The sequence below is a fragment of the Danio rerio genome, chromosome 21, assembly GCF_049306965.1.
Source record: "Danio rerio strain Tuebingen ecotype United States chromosome 21, GRCz12tu, whole genome shotgun sequence".
Taxonomy (NCBI): domain Eukaryota; kingdom Metazoa; phylum Chordata; class Actinopteri; order Cypriniformes; family Danionidae; genus Danio; species Danio rerio.
The window spans coordinates 5,897,501-5,916,765 of record NC_133196.1 but is presented as its reverse complement, the minus strand read 5'-3'; the positions used below and the strand labels follow the sequence as shown (position 1 = coordinate 5,916,765).

At 36.5% G+C, this 19,265-nt stretch overlaps 1 protein-coding gene and 1 long non-coding RNA gene across 5 annotated transcripts in view; both read left to right on the top strand.

Annotated features, from left to right (window-relative positions):
* Positions 1-19,265, top strand: part of ark2n (arkadia (rnf111) N-terminal like PKA signaling regulator 2n) — a 44,024-nt gene that overhangs the window by 21,954 nt on the left and 2,805 nt on the right. The window contains exon 3 of one of the 4 annotated variants that reach the window (NM_205680.1): positions 14,034-14,105. The exons of 1 other annotated variant lie outside the window; for it this stretch is intronic. In NM_205680.1, coding sequence (NP_991243.1) covers positions 14,034-14,105 — 72 coding nt within the window. Of the gene's footprint in view, positions 1-2,257; positions 4,539-10,267; positions 10,753-14,033; positions 14,106-19,265 lie in introns of those variants that run through there. 2 more of the 4 variants (XM_073934405.1, XM_005160973.6) reach the window with 2 other exon arrangements.
* LOC141379963 (uncharacterized) lies at positions 4,921-8,392 on the top strand. Its single transcript, XR_012397093.1, has 3 exons — positions 4,921-5,697; positions 6,228-7,405; positions 7,445-8,392. It is a non-coding gene; the product is annotated as an uncharacterized lncRNA (long non-coding RNA).

Here is a 19,265-nt window from a genome sequence, read left to right as displayed (position 1 = left end):
CAAATTTAGGTTGTTTTTTTGTTCTCTGATAGTAAGAAACAGTTACCATTGCTGAAGAGAGCAATTCAATCATTTAAATATTATTTTATTCAGTGTTTGCAATGACTTCAATTTAATGCTGCTAGTTTGGAGGTGAATTGTGAAATCCTCTATTTGCTTCATCATGTCTTTCTGTATCTGACGTCTTTGTGTTTTCTGTGGCTCGTGTGTAGTTTCTGCAGTTGTTGTTTTTTTTCATCATTGATCTTTAGGTTTTTTGCATAGAAAGGTTATACATTTTTGTCCAAAGTACTACATGTGCATTTTGTCATCAGGCCACCAGAGGGCGTCTGCCTTTCTTTATGACTCCCACACTGTGTACATGGCTGTGTGTATGTGATCGTTTGTGGACCATACAATAATTCAGTTTTCAATAAATCTTTCAATTTTGTTACTTTTTAGCAACATTTAAAAAAAATGAAGTAAAGCTATACTATATTAACTATACTACTTTAATAGTATTTCATACAATTTATTCTATTTATTAACTATACAAATTTGTTTCATATAAATCTTTAGTCGGCTTATTTTGTTAAGTGTTTCTTGAATTAAATTGGCTTTTATTAATTTCAGCTTGTTTTCATTTAAATTGTTCCTAAAAAAATTATTGAATTTCAATATCGCTTTATTTTTAGATGTTGTATTTTTGGAAACTTGTTGCCTTATTTTAAACCATTCCTATTTTCTAATATTTATGAATAAATATTTAAGTATAATATTTTTACTACAGATTTGTTTTTCAAAGTTTTTTTTTTTTGTCATTTTTGTAAGCCGGATATTTTTGTAACACATGCACCAACTTAATTTTACCATCACACATAGTTAAGCAAATTGTATTAATCCTTCTATCTATCTATCTATCTATCTATCTATCTATCTATCTATCTATCTATCTATCTATCTATCTATCTATCTATCTATCTATCTATCTATCTATCTATCTATCGTTGAAGTCAGAATTATTAGCCCCCCTTAGAATCTTTTTTAGTTGTTAAATATTTCCCAAATGATGTTTAACAGAGCAAGGAAATTTTCTCAGTATGTCTGATAATATTATTTCTTCTGGAGAAAGTCTTATTTGTTTTCTTTTGGCTAGAATAAAAGCAGTTTTTAATTTTTAAAAACCATTTTAAGGTAAAAATTATTAGCCCCTTTTTTTTTCTTCAATGGTCTACAGAACAAACCATCATTATACAGTAACTTGCCTAATTACCCTAACTTGTCTAGTTAACCTAGTTAAGCCTTTAAATGTCACTTTAAGCTGTATAGAAGTGTCTTGAAAAATATCTAGTCAGTATTATTGACTGTCATCATGGGAAAGATAAAATAAATCAGGTATTAGAGATGAGTTATTAAAGCTATTATGCTTAGAAAAGAGTTGAAAATGATCTCTGTGTTAAACATAAATTAGGGAACAAAAATAAACGGGGATAATAATTCAGGGGGGCTAATAATTCTGACTTCAACTTTATAAATGAATGAATGATAGGGTCTCCGCATGTCTATTAAAGGTCTTTTAAAAGATTTACACAATTACTTTTTAATATTTAATATGAATTCTTTACCTGGTATTTTCATTACTTGATCCTAAATAGTTTTAAAACCACTTTTATAAAACACACAAATTATTGTAATTTCATTATGAAATGTCATCAGGGGTCTGATTTCTAAAATTTGCACAGAAGCCTTCCTAAAAATGAATGTACACCATAATAAATGTTAACTTCTTAATGATTACAGCTCATATGATGGTTTAAAATGGTTCAGCTAAGGCAATATCTAAGTTAAAGATGTGTACTTACTCACATTCTCCCATCAGGTTTGTATTTTTATAGATCACAACTTTTGCGTGGGAACATTTCCGCCCATGGTGTGCGTACTCCAGGTTTATAAATGAGACCCGTTGCTCTGTGATTAATAACCTTAAACCAGTGTAATGATGGCAGTAGTTGACTAGTCATTCACAAAGTTGAATTTGTACACCTCAGATTGATTGTTCCCACCTATTTCCCGAGGGCTGGTTCAGAACGCTGGTATCTTTCCTCAGTGTGTGATCGTTTAAGCCGTCTTTAGTGATGTGACCATTTGGTGAAATGCACTGCGAGAGCTGCATGATTGTTTCCCAGCATGCTCGCCGGTGTGCACGCAATAACGCCGCTCCTTTCTGCCTTCCTGTGTGTCTGACGTCTCTCTCTCGGCACTGCCGTCTGTCTTTAAGCTGGCCATCGCCGAGCCGACACTTCTGGAGCATCAGCACGCGGGCGAGGCCAACTCGACTTGGGCGTGGCCAGCGGGAGCCTGGGCGGAGTCTTGGAGGAAGCTCTTACACGATTCGCCGCGATGCAGAGACAGACCGAGGAACGCTTTCGAGTGTGGATGGATAGACTGACCCGCCTGCACTCAGACGACGACCTTTCGTCCAGTGAAAATCCAGAGGGGCGTAGCCAGGTCAGCTCCTTCCTGCCGTCATCGGAGTCGCAGGAAACACTGGCGGCCTATCAGATGGCGCGACTCAACGCCATGACTGTTCCTCCTCCTCCCCAGACTGCTGGTCTCAATGGAAATGCGGAGCCGCCTGAACCAAACGTTTAAAGAACGTTCAAGTAACATCTGTGCCGACTCGCTGAAGTGGAGGCTTTGCACAATGCACAGACTTTCTCTCTTTATCTCCCATTGAAGCTTTCATTCTCTCATTCTCTCTCTCTCTCTGTTAAAGAAACTGTTCACCCAGAAATTAACATTTGCTCTTCTTCATGCCATTCCAAACCCATTTGACTTTCTTCCGTGTGGGTTTTTTTAGGAATATCACGTCAATTTAATGAGACAGTTCATTCAAATATGAAAATTGTCTTTTGTTTCGTCGTCTTTTTGAACATAGTTAACAATAGCCATTGACTTCCATAGGATTTATGGAAATCAGCTAATGTCTGACCAGCATTCTTCCAAATCTATTTTGTTATTAAGAGAAGCAAAACATGCAAATTTTTAAACTATTTTAGGGTTAATATATTTATCTTTTGTATGAACTGTCTCTGGAATTAGTGCCGTCCAGCCCCTGAAATGTTAAATCATTTATAAATGTCATTACTTAGATTTTTTTCCAAGATAAAACTATACTGGAAGACTTCTAGTGTACTTGCTTTATGAAAGACAGAATCATTGATAAAGATTGAATATATCTTTATATCGTAATGCACTAAAGCCTGCTCACACCAAGATACCACTAACAGTTTTAATGCTAATGCATGATAGCCTTGTTTAAATCTTATTGCATGCTGGAGTAGTTTTATTGAATGCCATTTTTAATGCTGGCACTATTTAAAGTAGTAGGTTCTGATTGGCTCAGTCCTGTGATTTTTAACAGCATCACTCCTCTTTCCATCTATCATTGTAGCTCTGGTGTTCATTTCCCTATAGATTAGTTATTAGGCTAAACAGTTATTAAAAGTTTGTCTTTGCATTTTACAATCACATTTAGCAGATTGTGCTTTTATATAGTTACATTTTTACACTAATACAAGCAATCAGACTATTGAGGTTTGCTGTATATAGCAATTTTGTTGTCTTTGGAAGTTGACCAGCCTATCCACGTTTAATAACTTAAGAGTAATTTAAAAAGTGCACAAAAACACACAGATTATGATGGAAATTATAGTTGCTGTTGTAATCCATAATCCATTTAACATTGGTTTGTTTATTCTGTAGTACACATGCAATGCACCAAGCATTCCCACAGAAATTATAATGAAAATGATGATAAAAAGAAGTAGGAGGCTACAAAATCCAATCAAAAGTACTGTTGAGATGTATTTAAATGCATGTCAACACCGGGTGGTGTTGTGTTTCATCTGAGCACTGAAAATGCTTGTAATTTCCACTGAGTGGTATGGTATTGTGCAATTTGGTACAGGTCACGCACATCCAACTTGCATTTCCACTGCCAAAGTTAAATCAATGTTATTCCTGCTCTGAAAAAGAAAGCTGCACGGGCTGTTTATATATTGCATGTTTTGTCTGCTCAATTTTAACGTTTTAAATTTAGTTCAATGTTTCAAATAGGAGGACAGTCTGTTCTTGCTTCGTCATGTGGCTGTTTGTTACAAAAAGAGACAAGCTTTGTTTGATCATAGTTCATAGCTGTTCACCGTCAATCTATTATTACGATGTCAGGTTTTGGCAGTTTATTAAAAAATGGCATTAAGTGTCATTGTTCGCGTAAATTGTTTTAGGGCTGCACAATATATTGCAAAGTTATTGTTATTGCAATAATAGTGTGTCCAATATACATTTTGCAGATGTGTGAAATAAATTTTTTTTTTAATGCATTGGTTTGTTTATGTCGGCTCCTGTGGTGTAGTGGTTAGTGCGTCGACACATGCACGACAAGGTGCTTACGGCGACCCGAGTTTGATTCCACCTCGCGGTCCTCTGCCGATCCTTCCCCTCTCTCTGCTCCCAATTCTTTCCCATCCGAAATAAAGATAAAAACCCAGAGAAAATAATTATTGAAAAAAATATATAATTTATCTAAATTTGACCAACCAGATGGAGCTTTAGTATCTTTATCCCCACCTTCCCAGTAATTTCTGTTTATCTATTGACTGAAACAGTGAAACCAAAAAAGTGAACCCAGAGCTGAAAACAATCACTAATATTTTCCCATATAAAACTTCCTATATTTTTCTAGAATTTTGTTGCTGTATATTGTTTTACATTCAAGTGGTATGCATACGAGTTTCGTGGTGGTCATGTTTGCACCTTGACAGTTGTGTAGTCTGAATTTGAAATAATTAGTTCAGGAAAAAAAGGGATTTTATTTTGATATCGATAAATATTTAATGATAATATTAATAATAATAATAATAATAATTAGAAATTAATATTGCTTATAAAACTATTAGTTTTCTAGGGAAATGTTATATTGTAATGGAATACTCGACAACATTGCATATTGCGTATTTCCAGTATTGTGCAGCCCCAGATTGTTTTACGTTCAAGTGCTATGTGTACGAAGCGACAGAGTGTGACTGTTTGTAACTCATAAAGCACCATCTAGTGGTAAACGAATAGCTCAGAATCAATTCAAGAGAGAATCGCAATGCATTAAGAAATTTTCTGAATATTTGCTGAGGTTTTCACTCATTTTTAGTGTTCACTCTAAATGTTTACAACTAAACTGTTTAATATTATTAAATAAGCATTGCTAATAAAAATAGCTTTTTTCTAGGGACATGTTGTATTCTAAAAAATGTCGTTTGCGCAAAACTAAACAACATTGCATATTGCGTATATTTTCCAGAGTCGTGCACTCCTAAATTGTTTTACGTGGTATGATACGAATTAGCAGTATGAACGTTTGTAAAGCATACAGCGCCATCTGGTGGTAAAAAGGCTCAATCAATTCAAGAGGAATCGTAATGCATTTAGAAAATTTCAGAATATCTGCTAAGGTTTTCACTCATTTTTACCTTTCAATATAAATGTTTCCACCTCGACAGATTTTTTTGTCTAAATTAGAATTTAGATCTGAATATTTTAATATCATTAAATAAACATCACTAATAAAAATAGCATTTTTCTAGGAAAATGTCATATCCTAAGAAGTATTGTTTGCGCAATACTAAACAACATTGCATATTGCAATATTGCATATTTCAAGTATTGTGCAGCCCTAGCTTGTTTTACGTTCAAGTGGTACGTGTACGGATTGGCAGAATGTGACCATTTGTAAAGCCTACAGCGCCATCTAGTGGTAAACGAATGGCTCCAAATCAATTAAATAAACATTTTAATTCAGAAGCTTTCACTCATTTTTGTCTTCATGCTAAATGTTTGCATTTCGACAGATAATTTAAGTCTGAATTTGAATGAATAAGATCTGAAAGGAGTCTTTTAACTGTTTATTTTAATTTCATTAGGTAAAAATTGCTACTAAATTTTTTTTAGGAAAATGTTACATCATAAAACAATTGTTTGCACAATACAAAAGGACATTGCATATTGAGTATATTATCCAGAATTGTGGATCCCTAAATTGTTTTACGTGGTATGATACGAATTGGCAGAGTGTGACCATTTGTAAAGCATAGAGCGACATCTGGTGGTAAAAAGGCTCAATCAATTCAAGAGGAATCGCAATAGATTCCAAAATTTTCAGAATATCTGCTGAGATTTTCACTTATTTATAGCGTTCATAATAATTGTTTGCATCTTGACCAAGATTTTTAGTCTGAATTAGAATTAATTAAATCTGAATATTTTAATATCATTAAATAAACATCACTAATAAAAAAAGCATTTTTCTAGGAAGATGTCGTATCGTAAGAAATATCATTTGCGCAATACTAAACAACATTGCATATTGTGGATATTTTCAAGTATCGTACAGCCCTAAATTGTTTTCAGTTCAAGTGCTATGTGTACGGATTGGCAAAGTGTGACTGTTTGTGAAGCATCCGGTGCCATCTAGTGGTACAAAATGCAATGCATCGATTTACTGTCCCAACCCTAGTGCCACATTATGATTTGATATTGAAACTGTACCATACCACTCAATACAAACGAGCCATAATTATCAGGATAACTTTCAACAGTTTATGGAGTTAAGCAGCAATAATAAAGTCATATGGGTTTGGAATGACACAAAGGTGAGTAAACGACTGAGATTTGTAGTTTTGTGTTGATGAACTGTTTCTTTAACTTGATCTTGCCTGTCTTCTATTAACATTTTTGCGTTGTTTTCTATTGGCATCTCAGGGCCGCCCTCCACAGTCAGTGCCTTTTAAATGCTCTCGTGTGTTCAGGAGAGCCGAACTTTTCCATTCACCAGGAGATCAATCAATCAACCATTCGTCAAGCCCATAAAAACAGTGACGAAAGACTCTGTGACTGCCATGTGTCTGTCTGTCTGTTCTCATTCACCCTGGCATGTCTACCAAAGAACACTTGTTGTGTGCATTGTGGATTGTTTTAGGTTTTTATTTAATCGCTTCCTTACGACGCGGAATATGCATGTTATGACTGACCACTGAGAGCTGTAATGTGATGACAGCCTGTACATTTGGATTTTATGCTAAATACTAACCTAGAGTGCACACAAATGAGCATCTGACACTAATAGAAACGACCTTAATGCAATAAACGGGGCTGATCCTGCTACTACACTGATTGGGTTTTCCCTTGACGGTGTTTAAAACAAGAGATACTAATCACTGTCTATGTATGTAATTATTTAAAGGTGATGTTCCACAAAGACATGTCAAGAGTCATATTTTTCCCAAAATTGAATGATTTGCATTAGGGCTGCACAATATTTCTTTATCGATCTCGCAATGTGTGAACCTGCAATAGTCACATTGCAGTATCAGCAATGTCAAGTTGGGCTTATAGTTAATCAGCACCACAGAACATGGGATTTGTGTGGTCATTGCAAAGTTTATCCGTAAAATAGAGTGAAAGATTTTCATTTGGATATGGTTAAGACTTAAGCAAACTTAAACCAAGAGGTTATGAAGGTATATAAACCAAAATTATTTGTATTTAATTATTTAAACGATGAAGACTAGAGCTCTGCGATTTGGTGGAAAATATCAAATTTCAATTTTTTTTTTCCCCGATTTGATTTACAAATTTAATTTTGTAGTCAAGCTTCAGCTCAATAATCTGTATTGTAGCTAGGGATGGGTATCGAAACTCTGTACTTAATCGGTATCTGTGCTAAAATATAAAAGAAACAATAATTAACGGTTCTGCTATCGGTACTGGAGAATTATTGCTGAATAAACGTTACTTACAGTAGCAAAATTTAACTGACCAACCTTTTCTAATTTGCGATATTTGATATTCATCTGCACAGTTGGGAATCTCACATGAAAAATGCTTGTGTTTCCGATGAGTGCATCAAGTATAAAAGTCTTCACAGTTCTCGGCTAGCTTGCGACACAAACTCGTGCACACACAGCTCGTAAGCTTGCGGAGTGAACTAAACGTGTTGTATTTTTCGAGTGGACAGCGACAATACCTGTTGCAACAAGTTTTTTTTTTTTTTGTATAAGCGGAAATGCAAGAAATCTGTCAAAGTGAAAGGATCTTTCAAAAGTAAAAAGTTTTTGCTGCCTAACTACTAACGGTAAAATTACATCATTCACATCGTTATGTCATCAGTCAATCACCTAAATTAGTATAATGTTATTGGTTAAATAAACACACATTTAGTTACAATGAAAACTATTTTTTTCTGCAGTAGCCTAAAAATATCTTAAACATTAAACATGCTTTTACATTGGCTGTATTTACAAATATAGCCTATTTATAGCCTAATAATAAAATACTTATTAAGAAATTATAAAAAAAACAGCTTGTTTCTACATTGCAAAATGCTTTTAAACTGTAATAAAAACTGTTAACTCCCAAAACACTGTTAACTCATTAATGTGAATGAGTTAATGACAAATTATAAACATTATCTGATTATTTAACTGCATTTTGCAACTTAGAGGGGATCCCAACGTCTACCAGAAAAGTCAAACATGTTGATTTTTCTCCAGAAGAATGGTTAAAAACTGAGTCATTTTCCTTTAAAGCATTGTACATTCTTTTACAGTTTTACAATTATTGGTTTCGTTTTATTTCACATTAAAAACGTAATAATAAAATAAGTTGTTGATTTTTGTTCAATTTATTTATTTATTTATTTTTTCATAAACACTACAAAAAGTACCAATTAGAGAACTGTTAATGTACCGAACCAATAAGTGGTATCAATAAAAGTAGTAATAGTTAAAACCTTAACGATACCCTTCCTTAATTGTAGCGTCCTACTGCGAAAATGCAGTGAATAAACTGAAAAGGTATTAACCTCATTTATTCATTTTCTTTTCAGCTTAGTCCCTTTATTAATCAGGGTTCGCCACAGTGGAATGAACCGTCATATATTGACTTAAACATTTATTCAAATATATTTTTAAACATTCAGAACTGAAACGCTCATTTTTCTCTAGAGCAAACAGTAAGCACAAATGAAATGACCTTACCTTTCTGTAAACAAGGTGAACTCAAATCAGAGAGATAGTGTAGCTTATTACAAAACCAAAAAATAATAATTATAGAAATACAGAACCCTCAAAATGGCTGAAACAACTCTGAAAATATACTTTGCTGTTGCTTGCCACTAGATTAGGTGTCACTGGCGATACTTTCAGTTGGCTTCTTAGCAAGACACACAAACAGCAGTCATGCATTTGCTCCGGGCAGGGGAGATTAATTAAATTACTTAATACAAATATATTTCATATCACAGCCTCTTGCGATAAGCTAATCTCAACATTTGAAATCCAATTCGATTTTCGAATAATCGCACGGCCCTAATACAGACTATACACTATTATATTATAAATATATTTATTGTACCTCAAGATACCACAGAAAACCATCAAATCCATTTGTATCTGTTCAGTTGTAATGTATTTTAGGCTGACACTCCTCAACAGAAATAATCCCAATCATTCAAAATACTTAAGTCATCTTGTGAGATTTTATGCTTATCACAATATATACATCGCAGACAAACTAAATATCACAATGTCAGTTTTTATCTGTTATCGTGCAGCCCTGATTTGCATTAAAAAATTAACCGTTTTTAATGAACAGGATTTAACACATTTTGAAAGAATGTTTGTGAAGATTGTGCAGTTTTATTACCATATTAGTGTTTTTTTGTTTTGTTTTTTATAAGGAATAAATAAAATGTTAATAGCATTTTAAAAATAACATACTTGATTTACTTTTTAATCTTAAAGTAATAAGCAAAACAATTTTCTCAATGAGCATATTAATATGCCTGATGTTGTTGCAAATTTAATTATTTTTATTTGATATTTATCTCTGAATGTTAATAGAAATCATTTTTAGTCCGCCCTAATTTTTTTTTTCATACAGAGAAATTAAATGTATATGAATAACACATTTTCACTCATTTATAATGAGCTTTTAATTAGAAAAATGGCATTAATTAAATCCAGCACAATATAAATTGTATGTTTATGTGCATACACAGTTGAAAGTCATATTATTTTATAAACGCTTTCATTTCACAGTGGCTTTCTTTATTTATTACAGAATAAAGTTTTTAAGTGGTATTAAAACTTCACAATATGTACTTTTTAACCTGTATATAAATGGGTCTAATTTTACTGCAAAGTATAATTGTGTTATTTCTTCTTGATTTTAGGGCGAAATATGAGCTGGACATGTTCTTGACAGGTTTCATGAGATTGGCCCATCATGTGCTTCCTACACGCTAATACAAACACTCGTAGTCGACGTTTACTGTAGATTTACGGGAGGACTTGAAAGCTGTTTGCTGTTGTGTATAGAATATCTGAAGAAGATTGTTTACGTTTTTATGTTATTTTTTTGTGTAATAATTACCAGACTGCCTAAGTTTAGTGTCATAATGTTTCAGATGGAGGCCAGAATAACCTCCATAATTGTTAGAAAACAAGAGTTACCAGAGATAGATGTATTTTTATTTGATCAAGGTGTTTTTCTTTGTTGTTGCATTGTTTTTTAATGTCCTGTACTACTGCCTCACCAAACGTTAAAGTGTACCAGGCAACGTTCATTTGTGTTTTCATGTCTATGTAACACTTTACTGACGTGTGATCTCTGCTCTGTCATTAGCTGGTTAATAAATATACTAGTATTTTACCAGCATTCTGCGGTTTTACCTGACCTTTATAGTACATGTGCTGTCAGTTATCAAAGAGTATAATTTAATTAAAAAAAAATCTATACACTACCTGACAAAAGTGTTGTTGCCTTTCCAAGTTTTAGGAATAACAAATAATAACTTGACTTCTAGTTGATCATTTGGCATCAGAAGTGGCGTATATGAAAGGCAAAGGCCTCTAGATTGTTTATTTTACCTAAGTAAAATATGATTAGGCCTTGATTTTTAATTGTTTAAGACAGTAAGGTTTAACTTTGCTTTGACAAAAGTCTGGTCACTGTACAGAAATAGTGTCCAGTATAAAATATAAAGTCCTGCTGCAGTGGAGACAGAATGAATATTGTGTCTGACTCCATCATGAGCTTGGATGACTGCATCATACATCTCTGCAATGACTCAAATCACTGATTAATAAAGTCATCTGGAATGGCAGAGAAAGTGTTCCTGCAGGACTCCCAGAGTTCATCAAGACTCTTTGAATTCATCTTCAATGCCTCCTCCTTCATCTTTCCCCAGACATACTCAATGTTCATGCCTGGTATCTGGGCTGGCCAATCCTGGAGCACCTTGACCTTCTTTGCTTTCAGGAGCTTTGTTGTGGAGGCTGAAGTATGAGAAGGAGCGCTATCCTGCTGAAGAATTTGCCCTCTCCTGTGGTTTGTAATGTAATGGGCAGCACAAATGTCTTGATATCTCAGGCTGTTGATGTTGCCATCCACTCTGCAGATCTCTCACACGCCCCTATACTGAATGTAACCCAAACCATGATTTTTCCTTCACCCAACTTGACTGCTATCTGTGAGAATCTTGAGTACATGCGGGTTTTAATAGCTCTTCTGCAGTATGTGTGATGATTGGGATGCAGTTCAACAGATGGTTTATCTGAAAAATCTATCTTCTGCCACTTTTCTGAATGATCAACTAGAAGTCAAGTTATTATTTGTTGCTCTTACAACTGAGATTCATGACAAGACTTTTGTCAGGTAGTGTGTACTGAAAAAAAATAAAGATTCAAACATGAATCCTCGCATTTACTAATTTTGCTTTTACGTTAAGTGATTATAAACCGTTTATTTGGGCTGAAAGTTGAAGTTGAAAATTTCAATTTGTTTAAATTCAACACATACATTGTTAGCAATTCCAATTGGTTTACTATTTTTTTCAGTGTTTTTCTTATTTTTTAAAGATTTTTTTAATACATGCTTCTGGTATTATGGGAATAAATTTGCATGTTCATTTTTGTTAAAAAATATTATTTTTAGTTTTAATATAACTGAAACTAACACTATATTTTATTTTTGAAATATTTATTAAAATGAAAAGAAAAAACAAAATTTTTATTTCAGCAATCAACAAGGAAATGTAATCAACTATAAAAAGGAAAAATATTGCTTTAAAATAAATTATATGGAATATAATTTATTTTATTTTTACGGTTTTACGGTATTGTGTAAAATATATTCTTTTAAATGTCTGGGTAAAAAAACTAAAGCTTTTTTTTCCTTTTAAACACAGTATATTTTATTTTGAGAAACATTTAAAATATTTTGGAGCAGTAAACATGTCCGGCTAAATGAATTATTGAATTATTGAAGGGCATCTTTTCTGCTGGAGATATTGTTGTCCTAAAAAAATAAAATTTTTAATATAAAAAAAAAAAAAAGTAATATATCTTAGGAAGGGTATTGCAGAAAATCTTGGCGGTTTAAAAAACATTGACCTTTTCAAACCGCTGTATATCTTGAAAACAGTTATCGCCCCTTGCCTAAAGTCTGCATCTAATTTTTCTGCAACAAGCAAAGGTAGAATATCAGCTAATTGCAGTTTTGGAAAAAAGAAATCATATTTCATGGCAGGAATAGGCTTTTGCAGCCTTTTGCTTTTAAAGCCATTCTACTCGTTTAAATTGAGCATTTGCACAAATTTAATTTATTTTCCTCATACTAAGAGAAATATATATATATATTTTATATATTTTGTATCATTTATTTATTTTTTAAAATGTGAAGCAGGAGCATGACCAAATGTGATTAAGGGCTGTTCACACCATGAATAATAATAATAAAGATTTTTTTCAGATAACAACCAAATAAACACTGAAAGTCAGTCAGAATTTATTGATATGATTAATATGAAGGGCTCGCATAATTAAAAGCTACAGACATTGTGGAGAAGTTAGACCCTTTTTTCAAAGATTATTCAAACATAGTGACTTTGGTTATAACATTATAACGAGAAGAATAATAAAAATGTACATGCGAGCAGATTAAAGTATAAAATAAGTAACTATGGTGTCCAGTTTTGGAATCTTTGCGTTGCTTAAATCCATGTTTGATTCAATTGATTACATGAGCTGGATTCACTGGTTAGAAATGCTATAAATGTTGCACACTGAGAACATCTGCAAGTTACAAGTGGATAATGCAAGACGAGCATAAACAACAGATTGTAATCATTTGCTGGAGTGCACTAGACATGGAATGATAACCGTTTTCAAGGTATGTCGCGGTTTGGAAAAGTCAAGGTTTTAAAACCGCAAAATTTTCCAAGTGGTGCTCGCTGCAGAGCCATTTGAGGAGAGCTGAGCTCCAGCGAGGGGGAGCTTAAGCTCCATCTGTTTTGCACTTCTTCTACGAGTGATGTCACTGGGGGTAGGGTTAGGGGTGGGGTGGGTGTACGCATTAAAACAGCTTACAGGAGGAGGAGCGACAGCTCATGCTCCCCCTCGCTGGAGCTCTGCTCTCCTCAAATGGCTCTGCAGCGAGCACCCTAAGATATACCGTATCTTAATGTTGTTTACGTTTTTTTTTTTTTTTCCTTTTTTTTTTTTTTTGCTTTGTAGGACAGGAATATCTTCAGCAGAAAAGATGCTGTTTCAATAATTCATTTAGCCGGACCCATTAACTGCTCCAAAATATTTTAAATGTTACTCAAAATAAAATATATTGTGTTGAAATGGGTTTTAGATTTTTACCCAGACGTTTAAAAAGAATATATTTTAGAGCAGTAATCACAATACCGTGAAACTGATATTTTTTTTCCAAGGTTATGATACCGTCAGGATCTTATGCCTAGTGTGGACACCAATATGGTTATTGTTAAATATTTAAATTTGTAGTTATCGTCCTTGGTGTGAATGGCCATTTAAAGCAAAATCTACATGTTTGGAAAGATTGTTGTTTTTTACAGGAAAGTTATAGAGTAGTGAGACTAGAACTGTGGACATACGAATATACTGGTGAATCTTCTGATGTGTGTGTTGCAGTGGGTCCTGCAGTGATTGGACACTATGATATTTCAGATACACACTCTGAACAGGAACAGCAGTCGTTGTCAGGTTTGTTTTTTTTTGTTTTTTACGTTTTGTTTTTTTACTCAACCTGCAAGACAGTAGTTTAACTGTGCACTTTTACACCAGGTTTAGCGAAGTTTATATTTTGATTTATTTGCAAAATGTGAGTTTTTGAGCGCATCATTACAGACTTTAAAAACACAATCCATTACATTACTATTGAGATGATTGCGCACCTTTTTATCAACTAAAATAAATGTGGTAGATTTGATATTTAGGATTTTTTTTTTTACATGAAAAATTGATGTGAAACTTTAACAAACATAAAAAAGAATCAAATATAAGTTTAAAAACAGACATTACGCTGACATTCAAGCTAAAGAAAAACTAATTATGAAGGCAAATTAGACATAAATTCGAAACTGACGCTTCTTTGATTACATTATAGAAGCTACTTGGATGGGGAATTGCAAAATTTGCACTATAACTAGAGCTCTTTAGTGTTTACTTAAGGCTGGTTTATACATTTGCGTTGAGTGATCGGCGTGACCTATGGCGCGTGCCTTGCGCGTAGTCGTGCATTTACGTCCCATTCACACGGGGCGTCAGCGGCAACGCTTACCATTCACTTTGAATGGGTAACGTCACCTCTACCAAGCCGACCAATCACAGAGCTTGCGCTACGCATTGTTGTGACGTGGTTACAATTTTTTAAAGAATGCGTCAGCCATGGTGAGGGCTGTGACCGCTCGAAGGCTGCACCGGACCATTTGCTGAAGTATACATTAGCCTTAACCGTTACAGTAAGATTATTACTGGCTTCAATGACAGAATAATGTGGACAAAAATGTAAATTTATCACTTTCTAACCCAATCAGCAAGGGGATTTTTTAAATGTGGATATCGTAGTGTCGCTAATATAATCGAATTACGTGCTATAACATGTAAAAGGGGATCATGAAGAAACATACAAAAAGCAACTATTCTAAACACCTTAATAGATAAATATGACACTAAAAGCACCAGTAGGTGGCAGTAATTTCCTGCCTTAGTGAGTCATTTGTTATTAAATCCTGACTTTCAGAGGCAATGCAATGACTGTCCTTATCGTACTTGTCAACATTGATGTGAAAATACGGCATACTCCCTCCTGTTTTGACGATTGCAAAGGATGAAGCAACGACGCCTGTAAAAGGGAAGGAAAGGAAGGGAATCCTGCTGTTTTTGTATGTATTTTAAAGTGTTTTCATGCCTAAATAAAACAAAAGCACACAACAGATTCACATTTAAGAGCAAGGGGCGTCCTCTGGTAGTTCGGTGGTATGGGTTGTGTATAGGGAGAATTAGGTCTGTAATCTTTAATGCCACCCTTCATAGAAAGATTAAAAATATGGGAGCAATACAGTAAATACCTTTACAATATAATAGCGGGATATAATTGTAAAATACAGGAGAATCTCAGGAAAAGCGGGACGGTTGACAGGTATGGTGCTTATGAATGGAATATTGATATGTTCAAAAACAAATTCTTCAGGGGGGAGAAAAACAAAGTGATTCTGAGACAGATTTTCTGCTTCAGCTTTGTTTAGAATTATTTTCATTGGCTAAACAGAAATAAACAGCATTGTCACTCAATGCAAGTAACTCAATGTGATCTTATTCTTTGAACTGTTTTATAAAATCACTATCACATTTTACACATGCACTCGTATGCTCATATTTCAAAAAACTGCACTTTTGCTAACAGAATCATCACTTTTTGTCACTTCGCAAGGTCCGACGCTAACGCCCCATTCACACGGAGCATCAGCTTCAACGCTTCCCATTCACTTTGAATGCATTGTGGATCCGTCAGTGGCATTACTCGCTGCAGAAGTTGGGCCTTTCTCAACTTTTCAAGCGCTGATGGAAGCATCAGCCAATCAGATCGCTGTATGCAAATACACCAGCTCAGTTGCCAATTGCTGACTAATTTTATTGGCTGATGCTGCTATGACGATCACGTCAGCCCCAACTTCAGACACGCCCTCTGTCAAGCTGAAGCCCCGTGTGAATGGGGCGTAAGGACTTTTTAAACTAGCCCAATTGGGCCAGCAGTTGAGATATTTACTTCCCCTGCCGAAATTTTCATTGGCCCCACCAAAAAAATAAGTTAATAGCGTTTTCTTAGACACACATGTTAAATAATGTGCAAAAAAATAAAGCCTAATCCAAAATGTAAATATTTAAAAAATGTAAAAAAAATGTGTAATGAGCAAAATTCAAAGTGTTATGCGAACAAAAAGAGCAGTATGGAAATGTACCAGTATTTTATTGCAGTTCTGAATTATTTACCAAAAGGTGGTTGACGTGCCAAACTGACAGCTAAAGCCTGGTTTATACTTCTGCGTCAAGTGATCGGCGTGACCCATAGCGCATGCAACGCGCGTAGCTGTACATTTATACTTCTGCGCATGGTTTCTGTTGTTCTGCAATAACACTTCCGAAACACTAGTTGGCAGTGAGGTGTTTATGTTCCTGTCTCAAGTTTCTTCGCTGGTGTTTTGTTTTTTTCTGAACGATTCCTTAATATACAAGTGGCTCAAACTCGCTCATTTTGAGGCAGGAACTGGCGGACATGCAACAACTTTAATTATGAGGTAAACACAAAACAAAACTTTCCATCCGGAGCTCCTTCAGGGGGCTCCACTCTTGTAAACAATCGCTCCATCGAGCTCACACGGCTCTCTGTCCTGCCCACACTCCTCAGCGCCACCAAGCCGACCAATCATAGAGCTTGCGCTATGCATCGTTGCGTTGTGTAGTTACATTTTTTGAGAGGTGCGCATCAGCAACACCGACGACCACGGCGTAGGGCTGTGTGTCAACACATAGGCTGCGTCGTAGCATACGCGTGCGCTTGACGCAGAAGTATAAATCAGCCTTAACTGCAAAACATCACTTCATTTATTTTTTTGTCGCGTTGTACCCACGTAAATGTCAGCTTTCAAGACATTAGAAACACGTTTTCCTTAAGCCTCAAAATGTTATGTGTAATGAAGTTTACGGCCCTTTGGCCGCCGGGAAAAAGGAGGCGGAGAACCGACGCAGGTTTTAAATATTTATTAATAATAATGACGGCAGCTCCTCACGGAGACTGCCATTTAAACCAAAACAAACGGACGGCAGCTCCTCGCGGAGACTGCCGTCAAACCGAAAGCAAAAGTAAAACAATATGCCCGGGCCCGGTCCTCTCTCGGCTTCCTCTGCCATCGGTCCTCCTTTTATGGTCCAGAGCTCCTTCCGTGGGATCCGAGGCAGGTGCGCACCGCACGTGTATCCACTCACGCGGTGGCCTCACCCCGTTCCCACGGCTCTCGGCCACGCCCCCTCGCCACATACCCCCATCTCCCATCACAGGCCGGGGGCACCCCGTGGTTGTGCATACTCCGGGGGGGGGGTTTGGCGCCACAGCACCCGCGAGACCTATATGAGACGGGCCGAGAGAAAAGGAGATGGAAAAAAAAGGAGGAAAGACAGAGTAGACCGAGAAAGGGGAGAGAGGAAAAAAAAAAAAAAAAAATTGGGGTTCGGTTCTCCAGACACGCTGCCACTCGGTCCTCCACCAGCTGAGAGATGCGACGACGTGCTGGGAGCCCTGTGGAGGAATCTATCCACCCGTCCGTCTTCTGGCGTCCGGCGGCGGTTCTCCTAGCTGGCGGCATTTCTGGTCTCCTGCTCCGCTCCCGCTTCGGTGGATGGATGCAGGCTCTGGCATCATGGCGGATCGCGGCGACTCCCCCGGGTTCTGTGGGATGGCTCCCTTCAGCTCTTTCCCTTCCGGTGGTGAGCCCCGCGTCCCCTGCTCCTCCCCATGCTGGGAGACGGCAGCAGGCAGATCCTTTCCTCGCCAGCCTCAGGCCGCCCCGGCACTCTGGGCAGACGAACGGGTTTCTCCCCCACTCGGGTTAACTCCCGAACACTCGCCCCCTCTCTCAGCGGCGAGGGCATCTGGACAACGCGTCCCTCCTTCTCCCAGGCTTCGGCACCACTGTAATGAAGTTTACGGCCCTTTGGCCGCCGGGAAAAAGGAGGCGGAGAACCGACGCAGGTTTTAAATATTTATTAATAATAATGACGGCAGCTCCTCACGGAGACTGCCATTTAAACCAAAACAAACGGACGGCAGCTCCTCGCGGAGACTGCCGTCAAACCGAAAGCAAAAGTAAAACAATATGCCCGGGCCCGGTCCTCTCTCGGCTTCCTCTGCCATCGGTCCTCCTTTTATGGTCCAGAGCTCCTTCCGTGGGATCCGAGGCAGGTGCGCACCGCACGTGTATCCACTCACGCGGTGGCCTCACCCCGTTCCCACGGCTCTCGGCCACGCCCCCTCGCCACATTATGTTACTGCCTTTTTGCTGTACTGGTTGTTAACAGGTTGTTACCAATCACGTAAGAGGAACCGGAAAGCAATATGGCGTTTATGACATCACAGAAAAGATAGCATTCAAAGGCTTAAAAGCACAAACTGTGTCTTGATCTAAAGACTGTATTTGGATGCAGCTGACTAATAGTCGCAGGCAAACAAGCTTTATTTGAAAAGGCAGCACTGATCAGTAGCCAATTCTGTCTACTGTCCCGAGTATCTTGCAGGCTGGCCCATCAGGCAGTCCTTATTGTTGAGCCCTGCTTTGGTGCCATCTGATAAACTGGCAACAAATATCAAACTGAAAAATGGAGTTCGCTGCAGTAGAAAGCTGCACAAGTCTTATTTTTAGTTCTATAATTAATAAGAAGACGAAATGCAATGATCATGTTGTGGCTTTTGGAGGCGTGATAAGCTCATTGGAAGCACAGACAGTCACTCAAGACAATTTTGGAGGTATTAATAATGTTATAATAATACTAAACCACTGTGATGACAGACTTTGGCTGAGGGTTTTTAGAAAGACCAAAGCAACATTTCAGATGTTTTACAGTGTGCTCAAAACACTGGTTTGTCTATTAACAACATCCCATTGCACACATTATTTTATCACATGATCTGTTAAAACAAAAACATAAGACTTACTCAGTGTTGTGCATAAGTTATTTCGATTTATACACATCATGATGTATCTATTAGGCATGTTTTATGTAATATTCCAAAATACGCATTAAAATAGTTGGAGACGTAGCTTGCTACTTTTTGTTTACATAACTTAAATTACTGGCTCATTTGAATTG